Source organism: Osmerus eperlanus, chromosome 28, assembly GCF_963692335.1.
Source record: "Osmerus eperlanus chromosome 28, fOsmEpe2.1, whole genome shotgun sequence".
In the NCBI taxonomy this organism is placed as follows: Eukaryota; Metazoa; Chordata; class Actinopteri; order Osmeriformes; family Osmeridae; genus Osmerus; species Osmerus eperlanus.
Window position 1 is genome coordinate 8,285,460 of NC_085045.1, and position 11,443 is coordinate 8,296,902.

The following is an 11,443-nucleotide window of genomic DNA, read 5'->3' on the forward strand; positions in this document are numbered from 1 at the left end:
TAGTTTCTTGTATCCCTTCAGCCTTGCAGTCCTTTGTGCGAGCATACACTGCCTATCCTTCCAGTGTGAAGCACATCTTCCACATACGCACCCTCCATCTGGGCCACGCTGCGAAGAGCTTCGGCCTGCGAGATGCACCCCAAGGCCTGACACAGGAGGGTTCAGCTGACCATGCCAAAGGCTCTGGGAAGGCTAAGAACCAAGCGAAAAGACATGACAAAAACCAGAGGTGAGCATTCAGAGAGCATTCAATCGGAAATGCAATACCACCTACATCGACTGGGGCTGTTGCCTCAAGCCAAGGGGTGGGGGTCTGTGTGTGATACATCTGTTTTCAATCGTTAAAATAAACATTCCTCACAAATAAATGTTTGTATTAGGATTTATTATGACATTAGATTACAAGTAAACAATTATTTGGTGAAATTATCATTACCTGGGGTTTTAAACCAGTGTAGCTCACTGCACCGCTGTACGCAAGACTGACTGGTAAGAAAAACAATTCCACCGCTGTTCAACATAAACTTTAGCCAAATGGCGACAGAACATTTTCGGCACTCCCCTTAACCCTTGTGCTGCCTTCGGGTCACATGACCCAAAGGTTCATAACGAACCATCGTTGTGTTTTCCCACTTTGTAAAGTGGGAGGTCCCGGAGCGCAGAGGGGGATCTGGCGACTCAAAACGGGGGTTGGAGCAGCTAAGGTTTAACGTTTGAATACAGTGGTGGCTGTGTGTTTTTCTGTGACTGTGTGTTATGTGAGCTGATGACTTCCTTTTGGTTAGATGTACAGTACCAGTCAAAAGTTTGGACACATTTTCCCTTGAAGATGTCCAATTATGACTGGTACTGTAGATATTTTCACAGCCTGTAGTTGAGCGGTGTATGGGATACAGGCTATAAAGGTTGTCCTCTGTTGCCAACAACGCTACAATATTATTTTGATCGATATTGTGAAACTGCATTGGACAGTGTATTTCCATTTACGTTAGTCACTCAGTACACGTCAAAGAACTTTCATAACATGCAGGTGCCTGTGGTTCAGTTGTCTAGAGCGTATAGCATCTGTCATCCAGGGGGTAGTGGTTAAAATAGTGTAACCATCTATTATGTATTTATATATTATTCAATTTTGAGGAGGAATCCGCCATTGCTGCTTGTAGCTATATTTAAAATATAAACTATGCTTTGTGTGGTGATTGTTATGGTTAACTCTCACAATGCACTAAGCTTTGTGATGTGCCAGGGCTCCAGACTGCGACCAAATGGTCGCATTTTGCGACTGAGAACCAAGGTTGAGAACCACTGATTTAGATCATGTGCAACCAACTACTCGTACATGTGCAACCTGCAAATTTGACCTTTTCTTTGTTTTTTTTCATGTTCAAAAACGAGTAGAGCGAGTCTGCGAGATTTGACCAGTGTTTTAGGGTCTGTGAGTGACTAGTCAACTGCGTGGGTAACGTAATTTACTACAGTCGTGTGTCTCGCAAACGGAGTGATTGACAGCTACTATTAACCACTCAAAAATCTGCATTAAAGTTAAGAATCTAAAGATGAAGATTTAAAAAAGAATTCCAATACGAGTATGTGCTTTTTATTTGTTGAACATGTTGAACAAAGAAATTGGTAATTTTATATAAACAATTTATTCATTGAATTTACAGAACATATGCCATATCGTGATATACTGTTATCGGGATATGAAAGGATCTATATCAGGATATGAGATTTTGGTCATATTGCACAGCCCTACTGTGAACAAAAATAAAACAGCATATTATAGATTACTTATTACCAAAACATTTACCAGTGATACAGTTAAAATGGGAATGTAGGGATGGACCAATATGGAAATTGTGTCCGGTACCAATAAATCCTGAGTCTGATTACTAAAACAAAAGGCAGACAAATACAGTGGAAAACTGCTTTTATTTTAAAACCTTAACTGCCTAAAGCATCTTTCTTTTACCAAAATGAACCGATTTCCAATTAATTATACATTCCTATGGCCAACTTTCTTTTATATAAATAAAATCAATTGCCTGAAAGAAATAAGTTGACCAAATGTATTGACCAAATTTACTTATCGGACCGATAACAATAACACAAAAAATTAACATTATCGTCAAACTGATATGGCCGGCAATATATTGTGCATCCCTAGAAAAATTGTGACACACAATTCTGATGTGTAATGCATAGACATATATACATGTCTATGGTGTAATGTACAATATAAGCTGATATTATTAAGGAAGTACATCTACTTTCGGAAACAGTAGTCTACTATTTCACTTAAGCATTAGCATCATGACATTAGCCTCTGTTGCCCGGGCAACACATACTACAGCGGTCTATGATGCATCTGTTTTCAATTGTTAAAATAAACATTCCTCACAAATACATTTTCGTTGTAGGATTTATTATGTTATTTATTATGACATTAGATTACAAGTAAACGATTTGTGGGTGAAATTATCATTACCTGTGGTTCAGTGGCGATTTCTTTAAGACTATTTACTATTGTGTTAACATTTTAAATGCGTTAGAACACGTTCATATCGAAGACGAGTTTGTTCAGAATCAGCTACATATATTAGCAGGTCGACTGACTGATCTTCTTCTCATACATTCCCGTAGCGTCACAGTGCATTTCCCTGTTGAAGCTCAGCTTCCATGGACTTCAATGGGGCTGCGTTGAACAGTTTTTTTCAGTGCTTCGAAACTATACGGTCATTGGACAAATGCTGCGATTATGTCCCGCCCTGGACGCTCAGCGTCTCTGGGGGTGAATGGAGGAGTGGGCTGGCCTGGACGCTGGGCTTCCGCGTGATGATTGGAGGGTCTGTCGAAAGACTGCATCTCCTTTTGATTGACAGCGATTTTGTACTATAAAAAGTCGCCGAAGCTATTCAAGCTCAGTCCCATCACGGATTTTGCAACTGTAGTTGAAAGACAAACGGCTGCAACCTATTTCTTGGTATTTGCTTGGCGAAATTGCTAGCCAATTTTCATCATACATTTCATACAATTATGTATTACATTCCTTGTTTCAGTTGAACCTAATTCCCATATTTCCTTCGGGTTTAAATATTTTTTGGTTAGTGTCGTAGGGGTGAACTAGCCAGTGAACTGAAAATGTATATGATGTAGGCCGAAAATGAGCTTCCCCTGTTTGAAAGACCAGCAGCCGCCACTGCTGTGGTTTCAAACCAGTGTAGCTCACTGCAACGCTGTAGCCTACGCGAGACACGCTACAAAAACATCTCTACAGCTGTTTAGAAGTCAAACGGCGACAGAATATGGTCGAGTTTGGTAAAGTTGGCATGACATTCACAGATTCAAACTTCTGGGATCAATTACTCTATAGCGAAATGTTATTAAATCACAAATAACGCATATTTCGTACTGTAGTAAGGTAAACAACGAGCTACAAAGTCATTTTCATCAAAACGAGCCGTCCTGCAACCTGAAGAAATAACATTGGTCTCTACGAGCAGCCGGCAGTAAGACGCGCGTTTAGGGACCGTCTACAAACTACAACAGCGAAAAGATACAACAAAAATATTTTTTAATTTAATGTTTAAATAAGGTAGTATTTCCAAACGTACCTCAATTATAACTTGTCTCCTGCTGGTTGTACTACAGCACTTTTCAAAAATAAGCAGAATCCAAATTTTGATGAATATTTTTTGCCAAAAACGTTTAATAGTTTAATCATTAAATACAGTTGTGTCTTTAAACTTTCCTCACACATCAATAGTCTTATGTTGGTTGTACTACACTACTTACTTTTCAAAAATAAGCATAATCCTATTTTTGGGGAATAATTTTGGCCAAAAACGTTTAATAGTTTAATCATTAAATACAGTTGTGTCTTTAAACTTTCCTCACACATCAATAGTCTTATGTTGGTTGTACTACAGCACTTACTTTTCAAAAATAAGCAAAATCATAATTTTGGGGAATATTTTTTGCCAAAAACGTTTAATAGTTTAATCATTAAATACAGTTGTGTCTTTAAACTTTCCTCACACATCAATAGTCTTATGTTGGTTGTACTACAGCACTTACTGTTCAAAAATAAGCATAATCATAATTTTGGGGAATATTTTTTGCCAAAAACGTTTAATAGTTTCATATATAAACAGAGTTGTGTCTTTAAACTTTCCTCACACATAATTAGTGTTCTGATGGTTGTACTACAGCACTTAGTTTTCAAAAATAGGCATAATCATAATTTATGGGAATATTTTTTGCTAAAAACATGTAATACTTACAAAGAGTCATGTCTCCAAAACTAATCCACACATAATTAGTCTCGATCAGCAAGGTCTTCTTCAAGCAGATGAAAACATTGCCTTGTAATGAGAAACAAACTATTTTGTTGGTGTCAAATAGCAATAGTTTATGCCCTGAAGTTTAGTATTATTTGTCTGTGCAGTGTGTTTTTGCCTGGATGTGCACACACTGAAAGTTCAAGTATTTTATTGTCAGATGCACAGAACAACACAGGGTCAGACTGGGCACTGACATTCGTAGGACAAGACAACGCAAAGCAACCTGGCATAACATAACATACACTATACTAAACCTCTAAATACACAACACACATAATAACCTTTACTAACCTTAAAAATCTATACTAACCTAAGACAAGTTAAGTACAATAGTGCAATGTTGCTGATAGTGCAACCAGTAGCTGAAAGTGACAGTGTGTAAAGTGACTAGTGAGAAGTGTATCAGTGTCCATATCAATGTCTATTCAGAAGCCTGATGGCCCTTGGAAAGAAACAGTTGTCCAGTCTGCGTGTGCGAGACCGAATGCTACGGTATCGCCTGCCAGAAGGCAACGGGGTAAAAAGACTGAAGGATGAGTGGTAACAGTCTCTTAGAGTCCTGCCAGCTTTTTTGAGGCATCGTGTGTGGTAGGTGTCCTGTAGGGCTGGGAGCTTCCTACCGATGATGAACTCAGCAGACCGGACAGCCCTATGATCTCCTACCGGAGGAACCCTAAATACATATGAGAGAACAATGGTTTTATTGGGTGTGCTCGCCAAAGGCAAGCACACCCAATAATGCATGGTGCAGGGTTGCCGATGTTGTCAGTGTCCCTGGTGTGTTGTTTATACTTTTAAATTCAGTCTCGTCACATTAACTGACTTTGTTCTGTGCCACTGCTAGCTCGCTAGCCCAGCCGACACACAACTGGTTGTGTGACCGGTGGCGTAACATGTACTGTAATCTTGCAAAAATAAAATATTGATTTTACTCAGAACCATTATATAGTATATAAAATCATGCTACATCTAGCCAGCGGATCATTTCTTGCATCATGTGTGTAAAAGTGGTATTTTGATCAAGATTGCATCAATATTACACGCACCGTAAGGATAATCTAAATGACTGTAACAGTAACACTTTCCTTTTTTTCCCTTAGGAATCATAAACTTAGTGCTAAAGAGCGAATGTCGACTCTCCTGTGCTCAGAATTCTCCAGTGGAATTTAGGAAAACTCAAAAACAAAGAAGCAGCTGCAGCATACATTAGGCGAGCATGGTACAGAAGAAAAAAAGTGAGGAGGAAGAATTTAAAGAGAAGATCATAGGGGAGTCTGATTGGCCTAAAGTGGCTAACTTTCCCCAACACCAGCAACCAGCTTGCAGGCACACTTCTCCCACTTTAAAACCACCTTGTGGCTCCTTGACCTGTCTTCCTTTTCCATGGCTCCTACACCCTTAACCCCTGATTTTAGTTGTGTTTTGTACTGTACAACCAAAGCAGGTACTTGACCTTACAGATGTCTTTCTGTAATATGTTTGTCATCGGAAGTTGAGGTGGCCTCAGGTGCATACAGGACCAATGAGTTGCAATTAAACTATAGTCTACCATATTTACTTTGGTCCGTTTGTCGTTTTTTCCGCTATTTGTATGTTCGGACTCCCATTTTCCTGATAGTTATTGTTGTCCAGATGTTACCTTGGTTTTGAAAAGCTTGTAGCAGACACTTTTATCCAAAGCGACATACAGAGGGGATTTGCAGGGAATCCCCTCTGTATGTCATGATGATTGTGACAGGGAATCTGCAGACATAAAATAATTGTAAAATAAATAATTTATATTATTTATTATATTATATTTGCTAGATTTAAGTTGTCTTTTTTTAGCATCCCAAGACACATGGCTGGTTTTAATACGTACTGCAGCTGCCCTTTCAATGTAAGTACTGTCGCACGCAGTGCATACAATTGACATTATATTATATATTATATTGCCCCTTGAACTTTGATCCTCTCTCATAAATCTGTGACAGTTTGCAGTGCAAAATGTTTAGATTGCTGAAAAAAAACTTATCCTAAAAATAATCCTTGGAGGTATAAAAAAAAACTGCTGTTACTTTGTAATGTACAGGTGCATCTCAATAAATTAGAATATCATCAAAAAGTTGATTAATTTCAGTGATTCGATTCAAAAAGTGAAACTCCTATATTATATAGATTCATTACACACAGACTGATATATTTCAAGTGTTTTAGTCTTTTAATGTTGATGATTATAACTGACAGCTAATGAAAACCCCAAATTCAATATCTCAGAAAATTAGAATATTAAGACCAATAAAAAAAAAAAGGATTTTTAACACAAATGTTGGACTACTAAAAAGTATGAACATGTACAACACTCAATACTTGGCCGGGGCTCCTTTTGCATGAATTGGGGATATGGGGTTTAGGTCAGGCGAGTTTGCTGGCCAATCAAGCACAGGGATACCATGGTCCTTAAACCAGGTACTGGTACCTTTGGCAGTGTGTGCAGGTGCCAAGTCTTGCTGGAAAATGAAATCTGCATCTCCATAAAGCTGGTCAGCAGGGGGAAGCATGAAGTGCTTTAAAACTTCCTGGTAGATGGCTGCGCTGACCTTGGACCTGAGAAAACACAGTGGACCAACACCGTGGAAACTTTACACTGGACCTCAAGCAACTTGGATTCTGTGCCTCTCCTTTCTTCCTCCAGACTCTGGGACCTTGATTTCCAAATGAAATGCAAAATGTACTCTCATCTGAGAAGAGAATTTTGGACCACTGAGCAGTAGTCCAGTCCTTGTTGTCCTTAGCCCAGGTAAGACGCCTCTGACGTTGTCTGTAGTTCAAGAGTGGCTTGACACAAGGAATGCGACAGTTAAAGCCCATGTCCTGGATACGTCTGTGCGTGGTGGCTCTTGAAGCACGGACTCCAGCTGCAGTCCACTCCTTGTGAATCTCCCCCAAATTCTTGAATGGCCTTCGTTTCACAATCCTCTCAAGGCTGCGGTTATCCCAGTTGCTTGTGCACCTTTTTCTACCACATTTTTCCTTCCATTCAACTTTCCATTAATGTGCTTGCATACAGCACACCTTTTGTGTCTTACACAAGGTGCAGGGTGTCAATGACCGTCTTCTGGACAACTGTCAAGTCAGCAGTTTTCCCCATGATTGTCTAGCCTACTGAACCAAACTGAGAGACCATTTAAAGGCTCAGGAAACCATTGTAGGTGTTTTGAGTTAATTAGCTGATTAGAGTGTGACACCATGAGTCTTCAATATTGAACTTTCACAATATTCTAATTTGAGATACTGAATTTGGGGTTTTTATTAGCTGTCAGTTATAATCATCAAAATTAAAAGAAATTTGAAATATATCAATCTGTGTAATGAATCTATATAATATAGGAGTTTCACTTTTTGAATCGAATTACTGAAATAAATCAACTTTTTGATGATATTCTAATTTATTGAGATGCACCTGTATGTAGTTCAGTTGATGTGGCGTGTCTTCCACTGCGCAGAGGATAGACAGCAAGCATGCTGGCTTGCAAAGTAGGACCTGATGCAGTAAGACAACCTGGTATTTTTGGAAGTTTCCCCATACTATGTATTGGGCTATACTACTTAATAGGTCAGAAAAATATTTTGTATTGTAGTAGTTTGAAATGTATATGTACTACTATGTAGTAGTACATGTAGGCAGTGGTGTAGTCTACGTGATACGCAGGTATACGCCGTATACCCACTAGGAAAAGCCGTATACCCACTTACAAAGGTGCGATGATACGTAACAACATCGTTTTGTGACAGAACGTTCTCGCTTTTATTAATAAATTCTCCCCGTGAATCAGTGACAATTGGATCTTTGGGGCTTCCGTTGCCGTGCCCTGGATCTGACGTGACGTCACTTAAAGTTACTAAGCAACAACAAGTTGTTTGGCACCGGCTGGCTTAAAAAAAAGACGTTGTTTGGCTGTCATTCTTTGCGCGGTCTTTCATTTCTCGCAACTACGTAGAGTTTGAACTACGTTTTAAAATAACGAGATATGAAACGTAAACAGACCCAAATAACACTACTTCAGTGTTTTCAAAAGTCTGTCGGGTCCGGTGACACTGCAGCTCCCACAGTCTCAGATCATGATGATCCGATCGTAAACGTTACCACAGAAAACCAGCCAGAAAATTCTACCGCAACGTTACTGTTACCTTGTAAGTGCAGTAACTTACATATGATATTGTGTGTTGTTAAGGATTGTGTAACTGGGTAGTGGAGAATAATACAAGGTTAAATATCGGACCAAGTTATTTGTAGTTTAACGTAAGTAATGATGCAATCACAAGATACACAATGAAAACACAAGATGTTCGTAGTCTAGTACAATGAATCAGTCGATGATGCAACAGCAGTCTCACAGAAACAGTCTCAGAATAGGACAAACGAAGGCCTTCGTTGAGAAAGTGGTCGTGACAGACATCAGAGAGAGTTCTGCCCACTCCAAGTTCTGTCTCCCTGTCCTCTGGAGACAGGTCTTGTACCCCCCAGAGAGGGTGGTCTGTGACAGGCGATTGGTCAGAAGACCGTGGGGTGGGAATGTGGTTGTCCAATTGAATGTCCAGGGCGTTCATGGTGGCACAAGGTGGGCAGTCCAAGGATCTGGTGATGTTCGGAGAGGGAGGGGGCGGAGAAGACCCACAGGTCTACTCATGGAGGGGGGCAGACAAGACCCACAGGTCTGAGGTAATCCAAGGGAGGGGGGCTCCAGGGAAGGGAGTAGATCGCCCCAAGGTCCTGATGGCGTGCAGGGAGATGGGAGCTGCGCCTCCAAGGAAGGGGGGGGGGGTCGTGTCTCCAGGAGAAGGGGTGAGGGGAGGGGTAGTGTGAAAGGGGGGACAGGGGCAGGGTCTCCAAGGGGATGCAGGTGGGGCAGGGTCTCCAAGGGGAGGGGTAGTGTGAAAGGGGGGACAGGGGCAGGGTCTCCAAGGGGATGCAGGTGGGGCAGGGTCTCCAAGGGGAGGGGTAGTGTGAAAGGGGGGACAGGGGCAGGGTCTCCAAGGGGATGCAGGTGGGGCAGGGTCTCCAAGGGGAGGGGTAGTGTGAAAGGGGGGATAGGGGCGTGGTCTCCAAGGGAATGCGACCTCAGAACAGAGTATATCCAAAGGTGGTCAGACCGGCTGATCTGACCCGTCCTTAAGCAGAGAAGAGTTACTGTCCCAACATTACCTTATCTCCCAAGTTGACACTTTTACTCCCAAGCGCTGAGAGGCCCTTTTGTGCTCACTGCGGTCCCTGAGCATCACAAACTCGCCTCCCAAAACAGTTTGCCTGACATCGGCATTCTTGCCCACACACCAAAGTTACAATTTAGCATGATCTTACTTTACACAGATACATTTCAGCAGGACCTTACTTGCACAGAAAGCATCCTGTTGCATGATCTCATATGTTCTTTATTAAATCAATTGATCACAATTGGATACATGTTTTAGTATAGAGCATTACATAATATGTGTATATATGTATATAAGGTAGTGATTGGTATAGCAGCATTGATTAGCAGTATAGTTATCATTCCTTCACAGTGTCTGTGTCTGCGTGTGCCTGAGTACAGCAGTAAACAGAATACAACGTTTATATTTCCTTGTTTCAGATGATGAGAGATGGTGAAAACTCCTGGCCAGCATTGTGGACTGAAAGTCAAGCTAGGGAGTTTAAGCACAGGCATCCTTGGTTAGAGTGGAGGGACAGAAAGTTAGGTAGATATCAGCACACATGCAAAGTTGATAAGCAATGAAATTCATAAGGTCAATTACAATGCAAACTAGAGAGGGTACAATTTCTGGGGAAATTGTAGGGTGTGCTTGCTTGCGTCGGTTGCACAGGGGTTCGTTTTTGAATGACATTTTCATTTAACTGATGTTTCTGTATATTTTATATAAAAATGCATACTTATTATTTATAAAGATTACATAGATTTAAAAGCATCTTTTTTTTGCTGCTCATTTACAACTGAAAATACGAGTGAAGTGTAGAATGAAATAGATGTCTTCTCATTTCCCCTGCAAGAGGCAGCCTCATCGTTGAATCAAAACGAATACATTTGGCAGACCGGTGTAAAAATTGACCTAATCTCTATGACTTAAACGTCCTTTTAAGTTTTTCCCTTTTCGTGATATTTTCAGGCATTTAGCCTACTCATTGCATTCATTCATTAATAAAGAACCCCCTTTGAAGATTATTCTATGACGTTACCGGCAGTAGAAGATGGAATCGCGATTCAAACAGTACCATCTGCTAACTGAAAATATGCTTATATAAATAAGCTTGACATTTATTTAGTGGAAAATCGCTCATTCATAAAAAGCTCGCTGGTAGCGATAATTGTCAGTAACAACGCAAAATACGATATAGCCCTGTGTGGAGAAGCTGCCCCGGTAAATTGTACTACTACGGTACAGTACTAGACTACTGCTTTGTTCGTCTTGGTAGCGATTGCGTTGGTTGAATTGGATTTAACGTTCCGTTGTACGGTTTAGGCTGAAATTAATTATTTTCATGAACAGATTGACAAAGTTTAGGCTGTGGCAATGACGTTCAGGTTAGTAGTTAGATAGACTTTTGATTTAAGTAAGGGGAGTGCCGAACATGTTCTGTCGCCGTTTAACTTCCTAAACAGCTGTGTAGATGTTTTTGTGTCTCGCGTAGGCTACAGCGTTGCAGTGATACACTGGTTTGAAACCACAGGTAATGATAATTTCACCCACAAATCGTTTACTTGTAATCCATCCATCATCATCCGCTTATCCGGGGGTCGGGTCACGGGGGCAGCAACCTAAGCAGGGAGGCCCAGACTTCCCTCTCCCCGGCCACTTCCACCAGCTCTTCCTGGGGGACCCCGAGGCGTTCCCAGGCCAGCCGAGAGACATAGTCCCTCCAGCGTGTCCTGGGTCTTCCCCGGGGCCTCTTCCCAGTGGGACGTGCCCAGAACACCTCACCAGGGAGGCGTCCAGGAGGCATCCTTATCGTTTTTTCGGTCACTACCCACAGTTCGTGACCATAAGTGAGGGTAGGAACGTAGATCGACTGGTAAATAGAGAGCTTCGCCTTTCAACTCAGCTCCTTCTTCACCACGACGGAC

At 41.1% G+C, this 11,443-nt stretch overlaps 1 protein-coding gene across 2 annotated transcripts in view; it reads left to right on the plus strand.

Moving 5' to 3' along the window:
• ddx31 (DEAD (Asp-Glu-Ala-Asp) box polypeptide 31) overlaps positions 1–5,896 on the plus strand; it is a 56,389-nt gene extending 50,493 nt beyond the window's left edge. For both annotated transcript variants that reach the window (XM_062454441.1, XM_062454442.1), the window contains exons 20-21: positions 22–229; positions 5,444–5,896. In XM_062454441.1, the coding sequence (XP_062310425.1) occupies positions 22–229; positions 5,444–5,513 (278 nt within the window). In that variant the 3' untranslated portion in view covers positions 5,514–5,896. The remainder of the gene's footprint in view (positions 1–21; positions 230–5,443) is intronic.
• The last annotated feature ends 5,547 nt before the right edge of the window (positions 5,897–11,443 follow it).